Genomic DNA, 27843 nt, shown 5'->3' on the forward strand with positions numbered 1-27843 from the left:
CCTACCTGCAGCTGCACGCCGACGCCTCCTTCCCTCAGACGGTCCGGCTCCAGAAAAGGGCCTGGGCCCCGCCCCCTCGGGCCTTTGGGGGCTTCCCCACAGCCCCACCCCCGCACGTGCAGGCTCCTCATTGGCTGAGGCGGCCGAGGGCGTGCCCACTCCCACTCCCGCCATCCAACCACCCACACTTTCCTCGGGGAATTCCCCTTGACGAGGCCCCACACGCACTTCCGACCTGACCCCCTGGACCAAAGGGCTCAGGATGCAAATGATTCGGGGGCATTGGGCCTTCCAGCCTTGCCCGCTAGAGATTCACTGCGGGGCTTCCGAGTTCAGCACACAAATGCCGGCTGCACAGGACTTCCGTGGGCTCACCATTCACATCCTAACACACGTGTGGAAACATATGTCTGCCCACCGAACCTCTCCCCTTTAGGGGTCTCCCGACCCCAGACCCCTGCCTGAGGACAACCCCTCCCCGGACAACAATAAACCCTTGCCTCATCTTTGCGCTCCAGCGAGGTCCTCCCCAATTTCTATGCGTTCTCACTGGACACTCTTCTAGCGTTCAGGGTCCTAGCACCAAAAGATGCCAGCAGAGTGCCACATATGCTTTTCTCCCTTCAGGGCCGTTGCTCAAGACCCAAAGCGAGCTCATTTAGAAAGGCATAGGCTTCCTGCAACTTTGGATTCATTTCTGCAGCTCCTTTTCTCTCTCCGCTGCCCTTTGTTCTTCCTTTTCCTTCTTCCTTTATCATTTACTTTTTTTTTTTTTTTTTTCCTGCTTGGTGTTTTAGGGTTTTTTGAGGTTTTTTTTTTTTTTTCCATTTATTTTTAAACTTTTTTTTTTAAATTTTGTGTTCATTTTGTTATTTTTTTGTTGCTTTTATTCTCTTTCTCTCTTTTATATACACTAGTTGACTCATACAGTCGTCTTTCGAATTCCGGGGCTCAAAATGCGGTATAACTCAAGGTATAAAAAAGGTTTCCCTCCTGGAGGAGGATGACTGTTGCTTTCCTTCTCGGTGTGTGACATGTGTTTGTTTGCTCTCCCGTCCTGGACATTATGCTTGCCTTCCAGGACTATGGGGGTTTGACCGTCCACAGGTTTACCATAGCTGGAGTGTTGATTCCGTTGGTCCTTACTAGGAAAGAAGGGCCCTGACCCCGTTTACTTCCTTAGCCTATTGCACCCCTCCCACCTCCCGCTCCCCCCATCCCATCCTAGGAGCCTACCGCTTTGTGCTTTATGATCCAAGTGCTCACACCCTTGCTGTCCTCTTACCTCCTTCCCATGGCACAGAGAAACGAGATCAGCCAGGATTTTTCTCTCTTTTGCACGGATTTCGCCCAGCATAAGGCCACCTTCCCATTCCCTGTGTCACGCCACCCCCATCGACATTCTCCTCCTCCTCCTCCTCCTCCTCCTCCTCCTCCTCCTCCTCCTCCTTCTTCAGAGGGTGTGGATGGGGCAAGCAGTAAGTCCATTTGAGACGATGGGGCGGAGGAAGATGCGTGCTGATGATGAGGGCGGACTGTGGGTGGCTCCGCTTCCTCGTGCAGGGCACGCTTGCTCGTGTTCTCGGGGGAAGATACTGCTCATCATTCTTTGTCCTCTCTACGTGCGGAGGGCATGGTGCGGCGTAGGTAGCCATGCGGGGGAAACAAGCCATCGGAACGTTCTCTGTTCCTTGCCACGCCGACTAGCGCAGTCAGGAGCCAGAGTTGGCCCTCGAGGTCGGAGATGTTCCATCGCAAATTCCCGGTCTGCCGTTTGATGGAGGGTTTGGGGTTTGAAGCCATCAGCCAAGCCAAAGAAAGAAAAACGCGAGAGGTGGTCGCTAAGGGGCCTCAGGTGCCCCTCCAGCGGGTCACGGGCCCATGAGGCAGTCGAGAAAGCAGCTAGGGGAGGACAGCTTCCCCACCGCCCCAGGCACTTTGGAGGCCGGCCGCATCTCCTCGCGTCCAGAGGCGTTTGCCCGGGGCCCAGCTGGATGAGACTGCCAGACAGGACGGGCAGAGTCGGAAGTCCAGTTGTCTTGCTATCACAATCTAGGGTAGGCTCGGGTCTTTCCTCAGTGCGGGGAGGACCTTTGCTTTCAGAAATGAACGTGGCGCGACATATCTCCACTCAGGCACCGGTGCGATGCTGGTGGAGAAGTTTCTTTGGGACTGGTTGGGTTGCCTTTCTCCCCTTGGCCTTCGTGTTGGTGCTGGTGGTGCTGGTGGTGCTGGTGGTGCTGGTGGCGGTGCTCATGGCCTTGTGGATCGCTTCTCCTGTTTGGCACTTGGAGCTTCTCCAGCGTACTCCTTGCACCGGACATGGAGCCCCAGGGATCTTTGCGGACGAGCGTCGTGCCGGGGACGCGCGCATCCCCGCCTCATTCCTGCCGGACCCTCCGCCAAGTAGCACGAGGCCTCCCAAGGACAGACACCCATAAAGGCTGCTTGCCCGTCTTCTCCCCGGACGCCTCTCGACGTCTGGGGCATTTTCGAGAGCCTGACCGGCCGGAAGGAGACGGTTCATGGACCTGCACCCGCTCTTCCCTGCCCCCCGAAGGGCTCCCGAGATCTTCTCCTTGCTCGGCTGGCTGTGAGCGCTCTGTGAGGCGTCTCCAGGCCGCGTCACTCACCCGAGGCCAGCGGTGCGGCCAGGGAACGGAGACGGGGAACGAAAGGCAAACCCACACCCAAAGTCCCATCCCGAGAGGACTCTCCCACCCTCGCAGAAGTGGGAGGCCCTCGGACCGTGCCCAGGCCCGCTCATGCACCCCATCACCCCATCCTCTCCAGCGACTTCCCAGCAGAGCCAGCCCTCGAGAGCTCAGCCGCTCAGGCACGAGCCCGTCCCAAGTGAACACCGAGACCCCGGGCACACTCCAGGCCCCGCTTTTCCCCAGGAGGCTGCATCACGCACACGGCCGAGAGGAACCCGCTCCTCGTCGGAACTCTTGGTGCGTCACACAGGGCGTGCCGCACACAGCGTGTGCCTGGGCGTCTGCACGCATGTGCGTCAGAGCCGACCTACCGCCACAGCCCCAGAGACGGCCGCGGCTTCTTGTTCTTCCCCTTGGTGGCTCTGGCCCTCCCGCTGGCACAAGGGCCGTTGCCGACGTTCTTCGGCCCCGGAGGCGGGGCGTCCGTGCTGGGACGGTCGAGCCGCTCGTGCTCCTGTTGGGGCGGCGTGCGGTTTCTCCCTCCTCCGTGTTTGGACTGGTGAATCACGACTGCGCCGGCAGGCAGGGCAGACTGGACCTTCCGCAGCTCCAAGGCCGGCTTCGGTCGGCTGTGTTCTTGCAGGCGTCTCCACTGCTCGAAGCTCATCCCTTCGACCGCTGTGTCCCCCGGGGACTCCTCCGACCCAGGAGCTCTGCCGCTGGCGTCTCCTGCAGGCTGCCCGGGGTCTGTGGGGTCAGCCCCGACGGGGGCCGCTGCCCCTCCCCCAGCGCCCCCTTCCCACGCACCCTCCCGGGCGTAGAACAGGACGTAGGCGCTCTGGCTCAGGGCAGCGGTCTCGTCACAGGCGGTCACCTTGGCATCGTCCATCTTATACCATTGGCCGTTGCCCGCTCGGACGTAACAGAAGTAGTGTCCTCGCTCACAGCTCCACCCGGAGTGCACCAGCACGGCATAGAGCACGTAGCCCAGTGGCCCTGCCTTCCGCTCGGACGTGTAGGGCTGCAGGTCCAAGCACTGGGGATAGCGCACCTCCTGAGCCCTTTTGGCCCCGCTCACCGGTGTGAACCGCTTCAGCACCAGCACCAGGACCTGGGAGGTGCTGTGCAAAGCCAACCTCTTGGTGGCAGGCACCTTCCGGAGACAGACGCCACAGTCATAGGCATTGTCCGCGTCCAGCTTCTCGGGCTTCACCAGCTCTCTCAGAGCTTGCTCCACACTCTGAGCCGCCGTGATATCCAGGCTGATGTCCAGATAAGGGTCGAACGTGTCCGAGACACCGAGGCAGCGGAGACACTGGATCTGAGACCTCCAGGTCCCGCCGAAGATCTGACGGATGACGGTGGTGTCCTCGGAGGCGTGGCCCGACGGCTGGGATGCACTCAAGCACCCTTGCTGCATGGCATTCAGAGTGAACATCAGAAACTCGTGGGCATCTTCCTGCTGGTGTCTGTGGAAGCCCGCCAGCAGGTCCTTGCGGGGCCGGATCACCTCTCCCGCGTGAAGGAGGGCTCGGGTCACGTGAGCTCGCATGGCACAGAGCGTGCAGGCGCTGCGGGCCGGACAGAGGGTGGCGTGCTGCTGGGACACCATCCAGCTGGCCAGGGGCGGCGTGTGGCTCAGACACTGCAGCGCCGCATTCACGTAGCAGGTGTTCCCCAGGTTCTGAAGCCCAGCCCCCACCCCCCACGGCCCCTTCCAACTCAGGGCGCCTTTCTGGCCAGGCGTCAGCCCTGCTGACCCAGGAGCCAAGTCACCCCGCTGGGGACGCCCAAGCGCCGGCGACGGCCCCTCAGGGACAGAGGGTCCCCGAAGGGCATCCGCACCAGCGGCGCTGGGCCCACAACCTTGCCCTCCGGGGAAGACGTCGAAGGGAGACGGACACACACCTCCCCCGTGCTCAGAAGCAGCCCCCGGGGCTCTGCACACAAGGCCCACGAGGGTTTCCATCTCCTACCTGCAGCTGCACGCCGACGCCTCCTTCCCTCAGACGGTCCGGCTCCAGAAAAGGGCCTGGGCCCCGCCCCCTCGGGCCTTTGGGGGCTTCCCCACAGCCCCACCCCCGCACGTGCAGGCTCCTCATTGGCTGAGGCGGCCGAGGGCGTGCCCACTCCCACTCCCGCCATCCAACCACCCACACTTTCCTCGGGGAATTCCCCTTGACGAGGCCCCACACGCACTTCCGACCTGACCCCCTGGACCAAAGGGCTCAGGATGCAAATGATTCGGGGGCATTGGGCCTTCCAGCCTTGCCCGCTAGAGATTCACTGCGGGGCTTCCAAGTTCAGCACACAAATGCCGGCTGCACAGGACTTCCGTGGGCTCACCATTCACATCCTAACACACGTGTGGAAACATATGTCTGCCCACCGAACCTCTCCCCTTTAGGGGTCTCCCGACCCCAGACCCCTGCCTGAGGACAACCCCTCCCCGGACAACAATAAACCCTTGCCTCATCTTTGCGCTCCAGTGAGGTCCTCCCCAATTTCTATGCGTTCTCACTGGACACTCTTCTAGCGTTCAGGGTCCTAGCACCAAAAGATGCCAGCAGAGTGCCACATATGCTTTTCTCCCTTCAGGGCCGTTGCTCAAGACCCAAAGCGAGCTCATTTAGAAAGGCATAGGCTTCCTGCAACTTTGGATTCATTTCTGCAGCTCCTTTTCTCTCTCCGCTGCCCTTTGTTCTTCCTTTTCCTTCTTCCTTTATCATTTACTTTTTTTTTTTTTTTTTTTCCTGCTTGGTGTTTTAGGGTTTTTTGAGGTTTTTTTTTTTTTTTCCATTTATTTTTAAACTTTTTTTTTTAAATTTTGTGTTCATTTTGTTATTTTTTTGTTGCTTTTATTCTCTTTCTCTCTTTTATATACACTAGTTGACTCATACAGTCGTCTTTCGAATTCCGGGGCTCAAAATGCGGTATAACTCAAGGTATAAAAAAGGTTTCCCTCCTGGAGGAGGATGACTGTTGCTTTCCTTCTCGGTGTGTGACATGTGTTTGTTTGCTCTCCCGTCCTGGACATTATGCTTGCCTTCCAGGACTATGGGGGTTTGACCGTCCACAGGTTTACCATAGCTGGAGTGTTGATTCCGTTGGTCCTTACTAGGAAAGAAGGGCCCTGACCCCGTTTACTTCCTTAGCCTATTGCACCCCTCCCACCTCCCGCTCCCCCCATCCCATCCTAGGAGCCTACCGCTTTGTGCTTTATGATCCAAGTGCTCACACCCTTGCTGTCCTCTTACCTCCTTCCCATGGCACAGAGAAACGAGATCAGCCAGGATTTTTCTCTCTTTTGCACGGATTTCGCCCAGCATAAGGCCACCTTCCCATTCCCTGTGTCACGCCACCCCCATCGACATTCTCCTCCTCCTCCTCCTCCTCCTCCTCCTCCTCCTCCTCCTCCTTCTTCAGAGGGTGTGGATGGGGCAAGCAGTAAGTCCATTTGAGACGATGGGGCGGAGGAAGATGCGTGCTGATGATGAGGGCGGACTGTGGGTGGCTCCGCTTCCTCGTGCAGGGCACGCTTGCTCGTGTTCTCGGGGGAAGATACTGCTCATCATTCTTTGTCCTCTCTACGTGCGGAGGGCATGGTGCGGCGTAGGTAGCCATGCGGGGGAAACAAGCCATCGGAACGTTCTCTGTTCCTTGCCACGCCGACTAGCGCAGTCAGGAGCCAGAGTTGGCCCTCGAGGTCGGAGATGTTCCATCGCAAATTCCCGGTCTGCCGTTTGATGGAGGGTTTGGGGTTTGAAGCCATCAGCCAAGCCAAAGAAAGAAAAACGCGAGAGGTGGTCGCTAAGGGGCCTCAGGTGCCCCTCCAGCGGGTCACGGGCCCATGAGGCAGTCGAGAAAGCAGCTAGGGGAGGACAGCTTCCCCACCGCCCCAGGCACTTTGGAGGCCGGCCGCATCTCCTCGCGTCCAGAGGCGTTTGCCCGGGGCCCAGCTGGATGAGACTGCCAGACAGGACGGGCAGAGTCGGAAGTCCAGTTGTCTTGCTATCACAATCTAGGGTAGGCTCGGGTCTTTCCTCAGTGCGGGGAGGACCTTTGCTTTCAGAAATGAACGTGGCGCGACATATCTCCACTCAGGCACCGGTGCGATGCTGGTGGAGAAGTTTCTTTGGGACTGGTTGGGTTGCCTTTCTCCCCTTGGCCTTCGTGTTGGTGCTGGTGGTGCTGGTGGTGCTGGTGGTGCTGGTGGCGGTGCTCATGGCCTTGTGGATCGCTTCTCCTGTTTGGCACTTGGAGCTTCTCCAGCGTACTCCTTGCACCGGACATGGAGCCCCAGGGATCTTTGCGGACGAGCGTCGTGCCGGGGACGCGCGCATCCCCGCCTCATTCCTGCCGGACCCTCCGCCAAGTAGCACGAGGCCTCCCAAGGACAGACACCCATAAAGGCTGCTTGCCCGTCTTCTCCCCGGACGCCTCTCGACGTCTGGGGCATTTTCGAGAGCCTGACCGGCCGGAAGGAGACGGTTCATGGACCTGCACCCGCTCTTCCCTGCCCCCCGAAGGGCTCCCGAGATCTTCTCCTTGCTCGGCTGGCTGTGAGCGCTCTGTGAGGCGTCTCCAGGCCGCGTCACTCACCCGAGGCCAGCGGTGCGGCCAGGGAACGGAGACGGGGAACGAAAGGCAAACCCACACCCAAAGTCCCATCCCGAGAGGACTCTCCCACCCTCGCAGAAGTGGGAGGCCCTCGGACCGTGCCCAGGCCCGCTCATGCACCCCATCACCCCATCACCCCATCCTCTCCAGCGACTTCCCAGCAGAGCCAGCCCTCGAGAGCTCAGCCGCTCAGGCACGAGCCCGTCCCAAGTGAACACCGAGACCCCGGGCACACTCCAGGCCCCGCTTTTCCCCAGGAGGCTGCATCACGCACACGGCCGAGAGGAACCCGCTCCTCGTCGGAACTCTTGGTGCGTCACACAGGGCGTGCCGCACACAGCGTGTGCCTGGGCGTCTGCACGCATGTGCGTCAGAGCCGACCTACCGCCACAGCCCCAGAGACGGCCGCGGCTTCTTGTTCTTCCCCTTGGTGGCTCTGGCCCTCCCGCTGGCACAAGGGCCGTTGCCGACGTTCTTCGGCCCCGGAGGCGGGGCGTCCGTGCTGGGACGGTCGAGCCGCTCGTGCTCCTGTTGGGGCGGCGTGCGGTTTCTCCCTCCTCCGTGTTTGGACTGGTGAATCACGACTGCGCCGGCAGGCAGGGCAGACTGGACCTTCCGCAGCTCCAAGGCCGGCTTCGGTCGGCTGTGTTCTTGCAGGCGTCTCCACTGCTCGAAGCTCATCCCTTCGACCGCTGTGTCCCCCGGGGACTCCTCCGACCCAGGAGCTCTGCCGCTGGCGTCTCCTGCAGGCTGCCCGGGGTCTGTGGGGTCAGCCCCGACGGGGGCCGCTGCCCCTCCCCCAGCGCCCCCTTCCCACGCACCCTCCCGGGCGTAGAACAGGACGTAGGCGCTCTGGCTCAGGGCAGCGGTCTCGTCACAGGCGGTCACCTTGGCATCGTCCATCTTATACCATTGGCCGTTGCCCGCTCGGACGTAACAGAAGTAGTGTCCTCGCTCACAGCTCCACCCGGAGTGCACCAGCACGGCATAGAGCACGTAGCCCAGTGGCCCTGCCTTCCGCTCGGACGTGTAGGGCTGCAGGTCCAAGCACTGGGGATAGCGCACCTCCTGAGCCCTTTTGGCCCCGCTCACCGGTGTGAACCGCTTCAGCACCAGCACCAGGACCTGGGAGGTGCTGTGCAAAGCCAACCTCTTGGTGGCAGGCACCTTCCGGAGACAGACGCCACAGTCATAGGCATTGTCCGCGTCCAGCTTCTCGGGCTTCACCAGCTCTCTCAGAGCTTGCTCCACACTCTGAGCCGCCGTGATATCCAGGCTGATGTCCAGATAAGGGTCGAACGTGTCCGAGACACCGAGGCAGCGGAGACACTGGATCTGAGACCTCCAGGTCCCGCCGAAGATCTGACGGATGACGGTGGTGTCCTCGGAGGCGTGGCCCGACGGCTGGGATGCACTCAAGCACCCTTGCTGCATGGCATTCAGAGTGAACATCAGAAACTCGTGGGCATCTTCCTGCTGGTGTCTGTGGAAGCCCGCCAGCAGGTCCTTGCGGGGCGGGATCACCTCTCCCGCGTGAAGGAGGGCTCGGGTCACGTGAGCTCGCATGGCACAGAGCGTGCAGGCGCTGCGGGCCGGACAGAGGGTGGCGTGCTGCTGGGACACCATCCAGCTGGCCAGGGGCGGCGTGTGGCTCAGACACTGCAGCGCCGCATTCACGTAGCAGGTGTTCCCCAGGTTCTGAAGCCCAGCCCCCACCCCCCACGGCCCCTTCCAACTCAGGGCGCCTTTCTGGCCAGGCGTCAGCCCTGCTGACCCAGGAGCCAAGTCACCCCGCTGGGGACGCCCAAGCGCCGGCGACGGCCCCTCAGGGACAGAGGGTCCCCGAAGGGCATCCGCACCAGCGGCGCTGGGCCCACAACCTTGCCCTCCGGGGAAGACGTCGAAGGGAGACGGACACACACCTCCCCCGTGCTCAGAAGCAGCCCCCGGGGCTCTGCACACAAGGCCCACGAGGGTTTCCATCTCCTACCTGCAGCTGCACGCCGACGCCTCCTTCCCTCAGACGGTCCGGCTCCAGAAAAGGGCCTGGGCCCCGCCCCCTCGGGCCTTTGGGGGCTTCCCCACAGCCCCACCCCCGCACGTGCAGGCTCCTCATTGGCTGAGGCGGCCGAGGGCGTGCCCACTCCCACTCCCGCCATCCAACCACCCACACTTTCCTCGGGGAATTCCCCTTGACGAGGCCCCACACGCACTTCCGACCTGACCCCCTGGACCAAAGGGCTCAGGATGCAAATGATTCGGGGGCATTGGGCCTTCCAGCCTTGCCCGCTAGAGATTCACTGCGGGGCTTCCGAGTTCAGCACACAAATGCCGGCTGCACAGGACTTCCGTGGGCTCACCATTCACATCCTAACACACGTGTGGAAACATATGTCTGCCCACCGAACCTCTCCCCTTTAGGGGTCTCCCGACCCCAGACCCCTGCCTGAGGACAACCCCTCCCCGGACAACAATAAACCCTTGCCTCATCTTTGCGCTCCAGTGAGGTCCTCCCCAATTTCTATGCGTTCTCACTGGACACTCTTCTAGCGTTCAGGGTCCTAGCACCAAAAGATGCCAGCAGAGTGCCACATATGCTTTTCTCCCTTCAGGGCCGTTGCTCAAGACCCAAAGCGAGCTCATTTAGAAAGGCATAGGCTTCCTGCAACTTTGGATTCATTTCTGCAGCTCCTTTTCTCTCTCCGCTGCCCTTTGTTCTTCCTTTTCCTTCTTCCTTTATCATTTACTTTTTTTTTTTTTTTTTTTCCTGCTTGGTGTTTTAGGGTTTTTTGAGGTTTTTTTTTTTTTTTCCATTTATTTTTAAACTTTTTTTTTTAAATTTTGTGTTCATTTTGTTATTTTTTTGTTGCTTTTATTCTCTTTCTCTCTTTTATATACACTAGTTGACTCATACAGTCGTCTTTCGAATTCCGGGGCTCAAAATGCGGTATAACTCAAGGTATAAAAAAGGTTTCCCTCCTGGAGGAGGATGACTGTTGCTTTCCTTCTCGGTGTGTGACATGTGTTTGTTTGCTCTCCCGTCCTGGACATTATGCTTGCCTTCCAGGACTATGGGGGTTTGACCGTCCACAGGTTTACCATAGCTGGAGTGTTGATTCCGTTGGTCCTTACTAGGAAAGAAGGGCCCTGACCCCGTTTACTTCCTTAGCCTATTGCACCCCTCCCACCTCCCGCTCCCCCCATCCCATCCTAGGAGCCTACCGCTTTGTGCTTTATGATCCAAGTGCTCACACCCTTGCTGTCCTCTTACCTCCTTCCCATGGCACAGAGAAACGAGATCAGCCAGGATTTTTCTCTCTTTTGCACGGATTTCGCCCAGCATAAGGCCACCTTCCCATTCCCTGTGTCACGCCACCCCCATCGACATTCTCCTCCTCCTCCTCCTCCTCCTCCTCCTCCTCCTCCTCCTCCTTCTTCAGAGGGTGTGGATGGGGCAAGCAGTAAGTCCATTTGAGACGATGGGGCGGAGGAAGATGCGTGCTGATGATGAGGGCGGACTGTGGGTGGCTCCGCTTCCTCGTGCAGGGCACGCTTGCTCGTGTTCTCGGGGGAAGATACTGCTCATCATTCTTTGTCCTCTCTACGTGCGGAGGGCATGGTGCGGCGTAGGTAGCCATGCGGGGGAAACAAGCCATCGGAACGTTCTCTGTTCCTTGCCACGCCGACTAGCGCAGTCAGGAGCCAGAGTTGGCCCTCGAGGTCGGAGATGTTCCATCGCAAATTCCCGGTCTGCCGTTTGATGGAGGGTTTGGGGTTTGAAGCCATCAGCCAAGCCAAAGAAAGAAAAACGCGAGAGGTGGTCGCTAAGGGGCCTCAGGTGCCCCTCCAGCGGGTCACGGGCCCATGAGGCAGTCGAGAAAGCAGCTAGGGGAGGACAGCTTCCCCACCGCCCCAGGCACTTTGGAGGCCGGCCGCATCTCCTCGCGTCCAGAGGCGTTTGCCCGGGGCCCAGCTGGATGAGACTGCCAGACAGGACGGGCAGAGTCGGAAGTCCAGTTGTCTTGCTATCACAATCTAGGGTAGGCTCGGGTCTTTCCTCAGTGCGGGGAGGACCTTTGCTTTCAGAAATGAACGTGGCGCGACATATCTCCACTCAGGCACCGGTGCGATGCTGGTGGAGAAGTTTCTTTGGGACTGGTTGGGTTGCCTTTCTCCCCTTGGCCTTCGTGTTGGTGCTGGTGGTGCTGGTGGTGCTGGTGGTGCTGGTGGCGGTGCTCATGGCCTTGTGGATCGCTTCTCCTGTTTGGCACTTGGAGCTTCTCCAGCGTACTCCTTGCACCGGACATGGAGCCCCAGGGATCTTTGCGGACGAGCGTCGTGCCGGGGACGCGCGCATCCCCGCCTCATTCCTGCCGGACCCTCCGCCAAGTAGCACGAGGCCTCCCAAGGACAGACACCCATAAAGGCTGCTTGCCCGTCTTCTCCCCGGACGCCTCTCGACGTCTGGGGCATTTTCGAGAGCCTGACCGGCCGGAAGGAGACGGTTCATGGACCTGCACCCGCTCTTCCCTGCCCCCCGAAGGGCTCCCGAGATCTTCTCCTTGCTCGGCTGGCTGTGAGCGCTCTGTGAGGCGTCTCCAGGCCGCGTCACTCACCCGAGGCCAGCGGTGCGGCCAGGGAACGGAGACGGGGAACGAAAGGCAAACCCACACCCAAAGTCCCATCCCGAGAGGACTCTCCCACCCTCGCAGAAGTGGGAGGCCCTCGGACCGTGCCCAGGCCCGCTCATGCACCCCATCACCCCATCCTCTCCAGCGACTTCCCAGCAGAGCCAGCCCTCGAGAGCTCAGCCGCTCAGGCACGAGCCCGTCCCAAGTGAACACCGAGACCCCGGGCACACTCCAGGCCCCGCTTTTCCCCAGGAGGCTGCATCACGCACACGGCCGAGAGGAACCCGCTCCTCGTCGGAACTCTTGGTGCGTCACACAGGGCGTGCCGCACACAGCGTGTGCCTGGGCGTCTGCACGCATGTGCGTCAGAGCCGACCTACCGCCACAGCCCCAGAGACGGCCGCGGCTTCTTGTTCTTCCCCTTGGTGGCTCTGGCCCTCCCGCTGGCACAAGGGCCGTTGCCGACGTTCTTCGGCCCCGGAGGCGGGGCGTCCGTGCTGGGACGGTCGAGCCGCTCGTGCTCCTGTTGGGGCGGCGTGCGGTTTCTCCCTCCTCCGTGTTTGGACTGGTGAATCACGACTGCGCCGGCAGGCAGGGCAGACTGGACCTTCCGCAGCTCCAAGGCCGGCTTCGGTCGGCTGTGTTCTTGCAGGCGTCTCCACTGCTCGAAGCTCATCCCTTCGACCGCTGTGTCCCCCGGGGACTCCTCCGACCCAGGAGCTCTGCCGCTGGCGTCTCCTGCAGGCTGCCCGGGGTCTGTGGGGTCAGCCCCGACGGGGGCCGCTGCCCCTCCCCCAGCGCCCCCTTCCCACGCACCCTCCCGGGCGTAGAACAGGACGTAGGCGCTCTGGCTCAGGGCAGCGGTCTCGTCACAGGCGGTCACCTTGGCATCGTCCATCTTATACCATTGGCCGTTGCCCGCTCGGACGTAACAGAAGTAGTGTCCTCGCTCACAGCTCCACCCGGAGTGCACCAGCACGGCATAGAGCACGTAGCCCAGTGGCCCTGCCTTCCGCTCGGACGTGTAGGGCTGCAGGTCCAAGCACTGGGGATAGCGCACCTCCTGAGCCCTTTTGGCCCCGCTCACCGGTGTGAACCGCTTCAGCACCAGCACCAGGACCTGGGAGGTGCTGTGCAAAGCCAACCTCTTGGTGGCAGGCACCTTCCGGAGACAGACGCCACAGTCATAGGCATTGTCCGCGTCCAGCTTCTCGGGCTTCACCAGCTCTCTCAGAGCTTGCTCCACACTCTGAGCCGCCGTGATATCCAGGCTGATGTCCAGATAAGGGTCGAACGTGTCCGAGACACCGAGGCAGCGGAGACACTGGATCTGAGACCTCCAGGTCCCGCCGAAGATCTGACGGATGACGGTGGTGTCCTCGGAGGCGTGGCCCGACGGCTGGGATGCACTCAAGCACCCTTGCTGCATGGCATTCAGAGTGAACATCAGAAACTCGTGGGCATCTTCCTGCTGGTGTCTGTGGAAGCCCGCCAGCAGGTCCTTGCGGGGCCGGATCACCTCTCCCGCGTGAAGGAGGGCTCGGGTCACGTGAGCTCGCATGGCACAGAGCGTGCAGGCGCTGCGGGCCGGACAGAGGGTGGCGTGCTGCTGGGACACCATCCAGCTGGCCAGGGGCGGCGTGTGGCTCAGACACTGCAGCGCCGCATTCACGTAGCAGGTGTTCCCCAGGTTCTGAAGCCCAGCCCCCACCCCCCACGGCCCCTTCCAACTCAGGGCGCCTTTCTGGCCAGGCGTCAGCCCTGCTGACCCAGGAGCCAAGTCACCCCGCTGGGGACGCCCAAGCGCCGGCGACGGCCCCTCAGGGACAGAGGGTCCCCGAAGGGCATCCGCACCAGCGGCGCTGGGCCCACAACCTTGCCCTCCGGGGAAGACGTCGAAGGGAGACGGACACACACCTCCCCCGTGCTCAGAAGCAGCCCCCGGGGCTCTGCACACAAGGCCCACGAGGGTTTCCATCTCCTACCTGCAGCTGCACGCCGACGCCTCCTTCCCTCAGACGGTCCGGCTCCAGAAAAGGGCCTGGGCCCCGCCCCCTCGGGCCTTTGGGGGCTTCTCCACAGCCCCACCCCCGCACGTGCAGGCTCCTCATTGGCTGAGGCGGCCGAGGGCGTGCCCACTCCCACTCCCGCCATCCAACCACCCACACTTTTCTCGGGGAATTCCCCTTGACGAGGCCCCACACGCACTTCCGACCTGACCCCCTGGACCAAAGGGCTCAGGATGCAAATGATTCGGGGGCATTGGGCCTTCCAGCCTTGCCCGCTAGAGATTCACTGCGGGGCTTCCGAGTTCAGCACACAAATGCCGGCTGCACAGGACTTCCGTGGGCTCACCATTCACATCCTAACACACGTGTGGAAACATATGTCTGCCCACCGAACCTCTCCCCTTTAGGGGTCTCCCGACCCCAGACCCCTGCCTGAGGACAACCCCTCCCCGGACAACAATAAACCCTTGCCTCATCTTTGCGCTCCAGCGAGGTCCTCCCCAATTTCTATGCGTTCTCACTGGACACTCTTCTAGCGTTCAGGGTCCTAGCACCAAAAGATGCCAGCAGAGTGCCACATATGCTTTTCTCCCTTCAGGGCCGTTGCTCAAGACCCAAAGCGAGCTCCTTTAGAAAGGCATAGGCTTCCTGCAACTTTGGATTCATTTCTGCAGCTCCTTTTCTCTCTCCGCTGCCCTTTGTTCTTCCTTTTCCTTTTTCCTTTATCATTTACTTTTTTTTTTTTTTTTTCCTGCTTGGTGTTTTAGGGTTTTTTGAGTTTTTTTTTTTTTTTCCATTTATTTTTAAACTTTTTTTTTAAATTTTGTGTTCATTTTGTTATTTTTTTGTTGCTTTTATTCTCTTTCTCTCTTTTATATACACTAGTTGACTCATACAGTCGTCTTTCGAATTCCGGGGCTCAAAATGCGGTATAACTCAAGGTATAAAAAAGGTTTCCCTCCTGGAGGAGGATGACTGTTGCTTTCCTTCTCGGTGTGTGACATGTGTTTGTTTGCTCTCCCGTCCTGGACATTATGCTTGCCTTCCAGGACTATGGGGGTTTGACCGTCCACAGGTTTACCATAGCTGGAGTGTTGATTCCGTTGGTCCTTACTAGGAAAGAAGGGCCCTGACCCCGTTTACTTCCTTAGCCTATTGCACCCCTCCCACCTCCCGCTCCCCCCATCCCATCCTAGGAGCCTACCGCTTTGTGCTTTATGATCCAAGTGCTCACACCCTTGCTGTCCTCTTACCTCCTTCCCATGGCACAGAGAAACGAGATCAGCCAGGATTTTTCTCTCTTTTGCACGGATTTCGCCCAGCATAAGGCCACCTTCCCATTCCCTGTGTCACGCCACCCCCATCGACATTCTCCTCCTCCTCCTCCTCCTCCTCCTCCTCCTCCTCCTCCTCCTCCTTCTTCAGAGGGTGTGGATGGGGCAAGCAGTAAGTCCATTTGAGACGATGGGGCGGAGGAAGATGCGTGCTGATGATGAGGGCGGACTGTGGGTGGCTCCGCTTCCTCGTGCAGGGCACGCTTGCTCGTGTTCTCGGGGGAAGATACTGCTCATCATTCTTTGTCCTCTCTACGTGCGGAGGGCATGGTGCGGCGTAGGTAGCCATGCGGGGGAAACAAGCCATCGGAACGTTCTCTGTTCCTTGCCACGCCGACTAGCGCAGTCAGGAGCCAGAGTTGGCCCTCGAGGTCGGAGATGTTCCATCGCAAATTCCCGGTCTGCCGTTTGATGGAGGGTTTGGGGTTTGAAGCCATCAGCCAAGCCAAAGAAAGAAAAACGCGAGAGGTGGTCGCTAAGGGGCCTCAGGTGCCCCTCCAGCGGGTCACGGGCCCATGAGGCAGTCGAGAAAGCAGCTAGGGGAGGACAGCTTCCCCACCGCCCCAGGCACTTTGGAGGCCGGCCGCATCTCCTCGCGTCCAGAGGCGTTTGCCCGGGGCCCAGCTGGATGAGACTGCCAGACAGGACGGGCAGAGTCGGAAGTCCAGTTGTCTTGCTATCACAATCTAGGGTAGGCTCGGGTCTTTCCTCAGTGCGGGGAGGACCTTTGCTTTCAGAAATGAACGTGGCGCGACATATCTCCACTCAGGCACCGGTGCGATGCTGGTGGAGAAGTTTCTTTGGGACTGGTTGGGTTGCCTTTCTCCCCTTGGCCTTCGTGTTGGTGCTGGTGGTGCTGGTGGTGCTGGTGGTGCTGGTGGCGGTGCTCATGGCCTTGTGGATCGCTTCTCCTGTTTGGCACTTGGAGCTTCTCCAGCGTACTCCTTGCACCGGACATGGAGCCCCAGGGATCTTTGCGGACGAGCGTCGTGCCGGGGACGCGCGCATCCCCGCCTCATTCCTGCCGGACCCTCCGCCAAGTAGCACGAGGCCTCCCAAGGACAGACACCCATAAAGGCTGCTTGCCCGTCTTCTCCCCGGACGCCTCTCGACGTCTGGGGCATTTTCGAGAGCCTGACCGGCCGGAAGGAGACGGTTCATGGACCTGCACCCGCTCTTCCCTGCCCCCCGAAGGGCTCCCGAGATCTTCTCCTTGCTCGGCTGGCTGTGAGCGCTCTGTGAGGCGTCTCCAGGCCGCGTCACTCACCCGAGGCCAGCGGTGCGGCCAGGGAACGGAGACGGGGAACGAAAGGCAAACCCACACCCAAAGTCCCATCCCGAGAGGACTCTCCCACCCTCGCAGAAGTGGGAGGCCCTCGGACCGTGCCCAGGCCCGCTCATGCACCCCATCACCCCATCCTCTCCAGCGACTTCCCAGCAGAGCCAGCCCTCGAGAGCTCAGCCGCTCAGGCACGAGCCCGTCCCAAGTGAACACCGAGACCCCGGGCACACTCCAGGCCCCGCTTTTCCCCAGGAGGCTGCATCACGCACACGGCCGAGAGGAACCCGCTCCTCGTCGGAACTCTTGGTGCGTCACACAGGGCGTGCCGCACACAGCGTGTGCCTGGGCGTCTGCACGCATGTGCGTCAGAGCCGACCTACCGCCACAGCCCCAGAGACGGCCGCGGCTTCTTGTTCTTCCCCTTGGTGGCTCTGGCCCTCCCGCTGGCACAAGGGCCGTTGCCGACGTTCTTCGGCCCCGGAGGCGGGGCGTCCGTGCTGGGACGGTCGAGCCGCTCGTGCTCCTGTTGGGGCGGCGTGCGGTTTCTCCCTCCTCCGTGTTTGGACTGGTGAATCACGACTGCGCCGGCAGGCAGGGCAGACTGGACCTTCTGCAGCTCCAAGGCCGGCTTCGGTCGGCTGTGTTCTTGCAGGCGTCTCCACTGCTCGAAGCTCATCCCTTCGACCGCTGTGTCCCCCGGGGACTCCTCCGACCCAGGAGCTCTGCCGCTGGCGTCTCCTGCAGGCTGCCCGGGGTCTGTGGGGTCAGCCCCGACGGGGGCCGCTGCCCCTCCCCCAGCGCCCCCTTCCCACGCACCCTCCCGGGCGTAGAACAGGACGTAGGCGCTCTGGCTCAGGGCAGCGGTCTCGTCACAGGCGGTCACCTTGGCATCGTCCATCTTATACCATTGGCCGTTGCCCGCTCGGACGTAACAGAAGTAGTGTCCTCGCTCACAGCTCCACCCGGAGTGCACCAGCACGGCATAGAGCACGTAGCCCAGTGGCCCTGCCTTCCGCTCGGACGTGTAGGGCTGCAGGTCCAAGCACTGGGGATAGCGCACCTCCTGAGCCCTTTTGGCCCCGCTCACCGGTGTGAACCGCTTCAGCACCAGCACCAGGACCTGGGAGGTGCTGTGCAAAGCCAACCTCTTGGTGGCAGGCACCTTCCGGAGACAGACGCCACAGTCATAGGCATTGTCCGCGTCCAGCTTCTCGGGCTTCACCAGCTCTCTCAGAGCTTGCTCCACACTCTGAGCCGCCGTGATATCCAGGCTGATGTCCAGATAAGGGTCGAACGTGTCCGAGACACCGAGGCAGCGGAGACACTGGATCTGAGACCTCCAGGTCCCGCCGAAGATCTGACGGATGACGGTGGTGTCCTCGGAGGCGTGGCCCGACGGCTGGGATGCACTCAAGCACCCTTGCTGCATGGCATTCAGAGTGAACATCAGAAACTCGTGGGCATCTTCCTGCTGGTGTCTGTGGAAGCCCGCCAGCAGGTCCTTGCGGGGCCGGATCACCTCTCCCGCGTGAAGGAGGGCTCGGGTCACGTGAGCTCGCATGGCACAGAGCGTGCAGGCGCTGCGGGCCGGACAGAGGGTGGCGTGCTGCTGGGACACCATCCAGCTGGCCAGGGGCGGCGTGTGGCTCAGACACTGCAGCGCCGCATTCACGTAGCAGGTGTTCCCCAGGTTCTGAAGCCCAGCCCCCACCCCCCACGGCCCCTTCCAACTCAGGGCGCCTTTCTGGCCAGGCGTCAGCCCTGCTGACCCAGGAGCCAAGTCACCCCGCTGGGGACGCCCAAGCGCCGGCGACGGCCCCTCAGGGACAGAGGGTCCCCGAAGGGCATCCGCACCAGCGGCGCTGGGCCCACAACCTTGCCCTCCGGGGAAGACGTCGAAGGGAGACGGACACACACCTCCCCCGTGCTCAGAAGCAGCCCCCGGGGCTCTGCACACAAGGCCCACGAGGGTTTCCATCTCCTACCTGCAGCTGCACGCCGACGCCTCCTTCCCTCAGACGGTCCGGCTCCAGAAAAGGGCCTGGGCCCCGCCCCCTCGGGCCTTTGGGGGCTTCCCCACAGCCCCACCCCCGCACGTGCAGGCTCCTCATTGGCTGAGGCGGCCGAGGGCGTGCCCACTCCCACTCCCGCCATCCAACCACCCACACTTTCCTCGGGGAATTCCCCTTGACGAGGCCCCACACGCACTTCCGACCTGACCCCCTGGACCAAAGGGCTCAGGATGCAAATGATTCGGGGGCATTGGGCCTTCCAGCCTTGCCCGCTAGAGATTCACTGCGGGGCTTCCGAGTTCAGCACACAAATGCCGGCTGCACAGGACTTCCGTGGGCTCACCATTCACATCCTAACACACGTGTGGAAACATATGTCTGCCCACCGAACCTCTCCCCTTTAGGGGTCTCCCGACCCCAGACCCCTGCCTGAGGACAACCCCTCCCCGGACAACAATAAACCCTTGCCTCATCTTTGCGCTCCAGCGAGGTCCTCCCCAATTTCTATGCGTTCTCACTGGACACTCTTCTAGCGTTCAGGGTCCTAGCACCAAAAGATGCCAGCAGAGTGCCACATATGCTTTTCTCCCTTCAGGGCCGTTGCTCAAGACCCAAAGCGAGCTCATTTAGAAAGGCATAGGCTTCCTGCAACTTTGGATTCATTTCTGCAGCTCCTTTTCTCTCTCCGCTGCCCTTTGTTCTTCCTTTTCCTTCTTCCTTTATCATTTACTTTTTTTTTTTTTTTTTTTCCTGCTTGGTGTTTTAGGGTTTTTTGAGTTTTTTTTTTTTTTTCCATTTATTTTTAAACTTTTTTTTTTAAATTTTGTGTTCATTTTGTTATTTTTTTGTTGCTTTTATTCTCTTTCTCTCTTTTATATACACTAGTTGACTCATACAGTCGTCTTTCGAATTCCGGGGCTCAAAATGCGGTATAACTCAAGGTATAAAAAAGGTTTCCCTCCTGGAGGAGGATGACTGTTGCTTTCCTTCTCGGTGTGTGACGTGTGTTTGTTTGCTCTCCCGTCCTGGACATTATGCTTGCCTTCCAGGACTATGGGGGTTTGACCGTCCACAGGTTTACCATAGCTGGAGTGTTGATTCCGTTGGTCCTTACTAGGAAAGAAGGGCCCTGACCCCGTTTACTTCCTTAGCCTATTGCACCCCTCCCACCTCCCGCTCCCCCCATCCCATCCTAGGAGCCTACCGCTTTGTGCTTTATGATCCAAGTGCTCACACCCTTGCTGTCCTCTTACCTCCTTCCCATGGCACAGAGAAACGAGATCAGCCAGGATTTTTCTCTCTTTTGCACGGATTTCGCCCAGCATAAGGCCACCTTCCCATTCCCTGTGTCACGCCACCCCCATCGACATTCTCCTCCTCCTCCTCCTCCTCCTCCTCCTCCTCCTCCTTCTTCAGAGGGTGTGGATGGGGCAAGCAGTAAGTCCATTTGAGACGATGGGGCGGAGGAAGATGCGTGCTGATGATGAGGGCGGACTGTGGGTGGCTCCGCTTCCTCGTGCAGGGCACGCTTGCTCGTGTTCTCGGGGGAAGATACTGCTCATCATTCTTTGTCCTCTCTACGTGCGGAGGGCATGGTGCGGCGTAGGTAGCCATGCGGGGGAAACAAGCCATCGGAACGTTCTCTGTTCCTTGCCACGCCGACTAGCGCAGTCAGGAGCCAGAGTTGGCCCTCGAGGTCGGAGATGTTCCATCGCAAATTCCCGGTCTGCCGTTTGATGGAGGGTTTGGGGTTTGAAGCCATCAGCCAAGCCAAAGAAAGAAAAACGCGAGAGGTGGTCGCTAAGGGGCCTCAGGTGCCCCTCCAGCGGGTCACGGGCCCATGAGGCAGTCGAGAAAGCAGCTAGGGGAGGACAGCTTCCCCACCGCCCCAGGCACTTTGGAGGCCGGCCGCATCTCCTCGCGTCCAGAGGCGTTTGCCCGGGGCCCAGCTGGATGAGACTGCCAGACAGGACGGGCAGAGTCGGAAGTCCAGTTGTCTTGCTATCACAATCTAGGGTAGGCTCGGGTCTTTCCTCAGTGCGGGGAGGACCTTTGCTTTCAGAAATGAACGTGGCGCGACATATCTCCACTCAGGCACCGGTGCGATGCTGGTGGAGAAGTTTCTTTGGGACTGGTTGGGTTGCCTTTCTCCCCTTGGCCTTCGTGTTGGTGCTGGTGGTGCTGGTGGTGCTGGTGGCGGTGCTCATGGCCTTGTGGATCGCTTCTCCTGTTTGGCACTTGGAGCTTCTCCAGCGTACTCCTTGCACCGGACATGGAGCCCCAGGGATCTTTGCGGACGAGCGTCGTGCCGGGGACGCGTGCATCCCCGCCTCATTCCTGCCGGACCCTCCGCCAAGTAGCACGAGGCCTCCCAAGGACAGACACCCATAAAGGCTGCTTGCCCGTCTTCTCCCCGGACGCCTCTCGACGTCTGGGGCATTTTCGAGAGCCTGACCGGCCGGAAGGAGACGGTTCATGGACCTGCACCCGCTCTTCCCTGCCCCCCGAAGGGCTCCCGAGATCTTCTCCTTGCTCGGCTGGCTGTGAGCGCTCTGTGAGGCGTCTCCAGGCCGCGTCACTCACCCGAGGCCAGCGGTGCGGCCAGGGAACGGAGACGGGGAACGAAAGGCAAACCCACACCCAAAGTCCCATCCCGAGAGGACTCTCCCACCCTCGCAGAAGTGGGAGGCCCTCGGACCGTGCCCAGGCCCGCTCATGCACCCCATCACCCCATCCTCTCCAGCGACTTCCCAGCAGAGCCAGCCCTCGAGAGCTCAGCCGCTCAGGCACGAGCCCGTCCCAAGTGAACACCGAGACCCCGGGCACACTCCAGGCCCCGCTTTTCCCCAGGAGGCTGCATCACGCACACGGCCGAGAGGAACCCGCTCCTCGTCGGAACTCTTGGTGCGTCACACAGGGCGTGCCGCACACAGCGTGTGCCTGGGCGTCTGCACGCATGTGCGTCAGAGCCGACCTACCGCCACAGCCCCAGAGACGGCCGCGGCTTCTTGTTCTTCCCCTTGGTGGCTCTGGCCCTCCCGCTGGCACAAGGGCCGTTGCCGACGTTCTTCGGCCCCGGAGGCGGGGCGTCCGTGCTGGGACGGTCGAGCCGCTCGTGCTCCTGTTGGGGCGGCGTGCGGTTTCTCCCTCCTCCGTGTTTGGACTGGTGAATCACGACTGCGCCGGCAGGCAGGGCAGACTGGACCTTCCGCAGCTCCAAGGCCGGCTTCGGTCGGCTGTGTTCTTGCAGGCGTCTCCACTGCTCGAAGCTCATCCCTTCGACCGCTGTGTCCCCCGGGGACTCCTCCGACCCAGGAGCTCTGCCGCTGGCGTCTCCTGCAGGCTGCCCGGGGTCTGTGGGGTCAGCCCCGACGGGGGCCGCTGCCCCTCCCCCAGCGCCCCCTTCCCACGCACCCTCCCGGGCGTAGAACAGGACGTAGGCGCTCTGGCTCAGGGCAGCGGTCTCGTCACAGGCGGTCACCTTGGCATCGTCCATCTTATACCATTGGCCGTTGCCCGCTCGGACGTAACAGAAGTAGTGTCCTCGCTCACAGCTCCACCCGGAGTGCACCAGCACGGCATAGAGCACGTAGCCCAGTGGCCCTGCCTTCCGCTCGGACGTGTAGGGCTGCAGGTCCAAGCACTGGGGATAGCGCACCTCCTGAGCCCTTTTGGCCCCGCTCACCGGTGTGAACCGCTTCAGCACCAGCACCAGGACCTGGGAGGTGCTGTGCAAAGCCAACCTCTTGGTGGCAGGCACCTTCCGGAGACAGACGCCACAGTCATAGGCATTGTCCGCGTCCAGCTTCTCGGGCTTCACCAGCTCTCTCAGAGCTTGCTCCACACTCTGAGCCGCCGTGATATCCAGGCTGATGTCCAGATAAGGGTCGAACGTGTCCGAGACACCGAGGCAGCGGAGACACTGGATCTGAGACCTCCAGGTCCCGCCGAAGATCTGACGGATGACGGTGGTGTCCTCGGAGGCGTGGCCCGACGGCTGGGATGCACTCAAGCACCCTTGCTGCATGGCATTCAGAGTGAACATCAGAAACTCGTGGGCATCTTCCTGCTGGTGTCTGTGGAAGCCCGCCAGCAGGTCCTTGCGGGGCCGGATCACCTCTCCCGCGTGAAGGAGGGCTCGGGTCACGTGAGCTCGCATGGCACAGAGCGTGCAGGCGCTGCGGGCCGGACAGAGGGTGGCTTGCTGCTGGGACACCATCCAGCTGGCCAGGGGCGGCGTGTGGCTCAGACACTGCAGCGCCGCATTCACGTAGCAGGTGTTCCCCAGGTTCTGAAGCCCAGCCCCCACCCCCCACGGCCCCTTCCAACTCAGGGCGCCTTTCTGGCCAGGCGTCAGCCCTGCTGACCCAGGAGCCAAGTCACCCCGCTGGGGACGCCCAAGCGCCGGCGACGGCCCCTCAGGGACAGAGGGTCCCCGAAGGGCATCCGCACCAGCGGCGCTGGGCCCACAACCTTGCCCTCCGGGGAAGACGTCGAAGGGAGACGGACACACACCTCCCCCGTGCTCAGAAGCAGCCCCCGGGGCTCTGCACACAAGGCCCACGAGGGTTTCCATCTCCTACCTGCAGCTGCACGCCGACGCCTCCTTCCCTCAGACGGTCCGGCTCCAGAAAAGGGCCTGGGCCCCGCCCCCTCGGGCCTTTGGGGGCTTCTCCACAGCCCCACCCCCGCACGTGCAGGCTCCTCATTGGCTGAGGCGGCCGAGGGCGTGCCCACTCCCACTCCCGCCATCCAACCACCCACACTTTCCTCGGGGAATTCCCCTTGACGAGGCCCCACACGCACTTCCGACCTGACCCCCTGGACCAAAGGGCTCAGGATGCAAATGATTCGGGGGCATTGGGCCTTCCAGCCTTGCCCGCTAGAGATTCACTGCGGGGCTTCCGAGTTCAGCACACAAATGCCGGCTGCACAGGACTTCCGTGGGCTCACCATTCACATCCTAACACACGTGTGGAAACATATGTCTGCCCACCGAACCTCTCCCCTTTAGGGGTCTCCCGACCCCAGACCCCTGCCTGAGGACAACCCCTCCCCGGACAACAATAAACCCTTGCCTCATCTTTGCGCTCCAGCGAGGTCCTCCCCAATTTCTATGCGTTCTCACTGGACACTCTTCTAGCGTTCAGGGTCCTAGCACCAAAAGATGCCAGCAGAGTGCCACATATGCTTTTCTCCCTTCAGGGCCGTTGCTCAAGACCCAAAGCGAGCTCATTTAGAAAGGCATAGGCTTCCTGCAACTTTGGATTCATTTCTGCAGCTCCTTTTCTCTCTCCGCTGCCCTTTGTTCTTCCTTTTCCTTCTTCCTTTATCATTTACTTTTTTTTTTTTTTTTTTTTCCTGCTTGGTGTTTTAGGGTTTTTTGAGTTTTTTTTTTTTTTTCCATTTATTTTTAAACTTTTTTTTTTAAATTTTGTGTTCATTTTGTTATTTTTTTGTTGCTTTTATTCTCTTTCTCTCTTTTATATACACTAGTTGACTCATACAGTCGTCTTTCGAATTCCGGGGCTCAAAATGCGGTATAACTCAAGGTATAAAAAAGGTTTCCCTCCTGGAGGAGGATGACTGTTGCTTTCCTTCTCGGTGTGTGACGTGTGTTTGTTTGCTCTCCCGTCCTGGACATTATGCTTGCCTTCCAGGACTATGGGGGTTTGACCGTCCACAGGTTTACCATAGCTGGAGTGTTGATTCCGTTGGTCCTTACTAGGAAAGAAGGGCCCTGACCCCGTTTACTTCCTTAGCCTATTGCACCCCTCCCACCTCCCGCTCCCCCCATCCCATCCTAGGAGCCTACCGCTTTGTGCTTTATGATCCAAGTGCTCACACCCTTGCTGTCCTCTTACCTCCTTCCCATGGCACAGAGAAACGAGATCAGCCAGGATTTTTCTCTCTTTTGCACGGATTTCGCCCAGCATAAGGCCACCTTCCCATTCCCTGTGTCACGCCACCCCCATCGACATTCTCCTCCTCCTCCTCCTCCTCCTCCTCCTCCTCCTCCTTCTTCAGAGGGTGTGGATGGGGCAAGCAGTAAGTCCATTTGAGACGATGGGGCGGAGGAAGATGCGTGCTGATGATGAGGGCGGACTGTGGGTGGCTCCGCTTCCTCGTGCAGGGCACGCTTGCTCGTGTTCTCGGGGGAAGATACTGCTCATCATTCTTTGTCCTCTCTACGTGCGGAGGGCATGGTGCGGCGTAGGTAGCCATGCGGGGGAAACAAGCCATCGGAACGTTCTCTGTTCCTTGCCACGCCGACTAGCGCAGTCAGGAGCCAGAGTTGGCCCTCGAGGTCGGAGATGTTCCATCGCAAATTCCCGGTCTGCCGTTTGATGGAGGGTTTGGGGTTTGAAGCCATCAGCCAAGCCAAAGAAAGAAAAACGCGAGAGGTGGTCGCTAAGGGGCCTCAGGTGCCCCTCCAGCGGGTCACGGGCCCATGAGGCAGTCGAGAAAGCAGCTAGGGGAGGACAGCTTCCCCACCGCCCCAGGCACTTTGGAGGCCGGCCGCATCTCCTCGCGTCCAGAGGCGTTTGCCCGGGGCCCAGCTGGATGAGACTGCCAGACAGGACGGGCAGAGTCGGAAGTCCAGTTGTCTTGCTATCACAATCTAGGGTAGGCTCGGGTCTTTCCTCAGTGCGGGGAGGACCTTTGCTTTCAGAAATGAACGTGGCGCGACATATCTCCACTCAGGCACCGGTGCGATGCTGGTGGAGAAGTTTCTTTGGGACTGGTTGGGTTGCCTTTCTCCCCTTGGCCTTCGTGTTGGTGCTGGTGGTGCTGGTGGTGCTGGTGGCGGTGCTCATGGCCTTGTGGATCGCTTCTCCTGTTTGGCACTTGGAGCTTCTCCAGCGTACTCCTTGCACCGGACATGGAGCCCCAGGGATCTTTGCGGACGAGCGTCGTGCCGGGGACGCGTGCATCCCCGCCTCATTCCTGCCGGACCCTCCGCCAAGTAGCACGAGGCCTCCCAAGGACAGACACCCATAAAGGCTGCTTGCCCGTCTTCTCCCCGGACGCCTCTCGACGTCTGGGGCATTTTCGAGAGCCTGACCGGCCGGAAGGAGACGGTTCATGGACCTGCACCCGCTCTTCCCTGCCCCCCGAAGGGCTCCCGAGATCTTCTCCTTGCTCGGCTGGCTGTGAGCGCTCTGTGAGGCGTCTCCAGGCCGCGTCACTCACCCGAGGCCAGCGGTGCGGCCAGGGAACGGAGACGGGGAACGAAAGGCAAACCCACACCCAAAGTCCCATCCCGAGAGGACTCTCCCACCCTCGCAGAAGTGGGAGGCCCTCGGACCGTGCCCAGGCCCGCTCATGCACCCCATCACCCCATCCTCTCCAGCGACTTCCCAGCAGAGCCAGCCCTCGAGAGCTCAGCCGCTCAGGCACGAGCCCGTCCCAAGTGAACACCGAGACCCCGGGCACACTCCAGGCCCCGCTTTTCCCCAGGAGGCTGCATCACGCACACGGCCGAGAGGAACCCGCTCCTCGTCGGAACTCTTGGTGCGTCACACAGGGCGTGCCGCACACAGCGTGTGCCTGGGCGTCTGCACGCATGTGCGTCAGAGCCGACCTACCGCCACAGCCCCAGAGACGGCCGCGGCTTCTTGTTCTTCCCCTTGGTGGCTCTGGCCCTCCCGCTGGCACAAGGGCCGTTGCCGACGTTCTTCGGCCCCGGAGGCGGGGCGTCCGTGCTGGGACGGTCGAGCCGCTCGTGCTCCTGTTGGGGCGGCGTGCGGTTTCTCCCTCCTCCGTGTTTGGACTGGTGAATCACGACTGCGCCGGCAGGCAGGGCAGACTGGACCTTCCGCAGCTCCAAGGCCGGCTTCGGTCGGCTGTGTTCTTGCAGGCGTCTCCACTGCTCGAAGCTCATCCCTTCGACCGCTGTGTCCCCCGGGGACTCCTCCGACCCAGGAGCTCTGCCGCTGGCGTCTCCTGCAGGCTGCCCGGGGTCTGTGGGGTCAGCCCCGACGGGGGCCGCTGCCCCTCCCCCAGCGCCCCCTTCCCACGCACCCTCCCGGGCGTAGAACAGGACGTAGGCGCTCTGGCTCAGGGCAGCGGTCTCGTCACAGGCGGTCACCTTGGCATCGTCCATCTTATACCATTGGCCGTTGCCCGCTCGGACGTAACAGAAGTAGTGTCCTCGCTCACAGCTCCACCCGGAGTGCACCAGCACGGCATAGAGCACGTAGCCCAGTGGCCCTGCCTTCCGCTCGGACGTGTAGGGCTGCAGGTCCAAGCACTGGGGATAGCGCACCTCCTGAGCCCTTTTGGCCCCGCTCACCGGTGTGAACCGCTTCAGCACCAGCACCAGGACCTGGGAGGTGCTGTGCAAAGCCAACCTCTTGGTGGCAGGCACCTTCCGGAGACAGACGCCACAGTCATAGGCATTGTCCGCGTCCAGCTTCTCGGGCTTCACCAGCTCTCTCAGAGCTTGCTCCACACTCTGAGCCGCCGTGATATCCAGGCTGATGTCCAGATAAGGGTCGAACGTGTCCGAGACACCGAGGCAGCGGAGACACTGGATCTGAGACCTCCAGGTCCCGCCGAAGATCTGACGGATGACGGTGGTGTCCTCGGAGGCGTGGCCCGACGGCTGGGATGCACTCAAGCACCCTTGCTGCATGGCATTCAGAGTGAACATCAGAAACTCGTGGGCATCTTCCTGCTGGTGTCTGTGGAAGCCCGCCAGCAGGTCCTTGCGGGGCCGGATCACCTCTCCCGCGTGAAGGAGGGCTCGGGTCACGTGAGCTCGCATGGCACAGAGCGTGCAGGCGCTGCGGGCCGGACAGAGGGTGGCGTGCTGCTGGGACACCATCCAGCTGGCCAGGGGCGGCGTGTGGCTCAGACACTGCAGCGCCGCATTCACGTAGCAGGTGTTCCCCAGGTTCTGAAGCCCAGCCCCCACCCCCCACGGCCCCTTCCAACTCAGGGCGCCTTTCTGGCCAGGCGTCAGCCCTGCTGACCCAGGAGCCAAGTCACCCCGCTGGGGACGCCCAAGCGCCGGCGACGGCCCCTCAGGGACAGAGGGTCCCCGAAGGGCATCCGCACCAGCGGCGCTGGGCCCACAACCTTGCCCTCCGGGGAAGACGTCGAAGGGAGACGGACACACACCTCCCCCGTGCTCAGAAGCAGCCCCCGGGGCTCTGCACACAAGGCCCACGAGGGTTTCCATCTCCTACCTGCAGCTGCACGCCGACGCCTCCTTCCCTCAGACGGTCCGGCTCCAGAAAAGGGCCTGGGCCCCGCCCCCTCGGGCCTTTGGGGGCTTCCCCACAGCCCCACC

The 27843-nt window shown here is 60.9% G+C and overlaps 2 protein-coding genes across 2 annotated transcripts; both read right to left on the reverse strand.

The window, feature by feature from the left end:
• Position 1: 1 nt before the first annotated feature.
• Positions 2-21295, reverse strand: LOC147362164 (uncharacterized). The gene is made up of 4 exons (XM_086323897.1): positions 17350-21295; positions 12725-13669; positions 3461-4409; positions 2-5 (listed from the first exon to the last, which is right to left on the reverse strand). The coding sequence occupies exons 1-4, from the start codon at positions 18509-18511 to the stop codon at positions 2-4; spliced, it is 3060 nt and encodes a 1019-aa protein (XP_086180023.1). The 5' UTR covers positions 18512-21295.
• A 5276-nt stretch (positions 21296-26571) lies between these two features.
• On the reverse strand, positions 26572-27462 carry LOC147362165 (ubiquitin carboxyl-terminal hydrolase 17-like protein 6; the record flags this gene model as incomplete). Its single annotated transcript, XM_086323898.1, has 1 exon — positions 26572-27462. A coding segment is annotated over one exon (891 nt), but the record flags the coding sequence as incomplete, so codon positions are not given.
• Positions 27463-27843: the final 381 nt, after the last annotated feature.

Source organism: Bos grunniens, chromosome 11, assembly GCF_055505025.1.
Source record: "Bos grunniens cultivar Pamir isolate PY7600 chromosome 11, Bosgru_T2T1.0, whole genome shotgun sequence".
Lineage (NCBI taxonomy): Eukaryota > Metazoa > Chordata > Mammalia > Artiodactyla > Bovidae > Bos > Bos grunniens.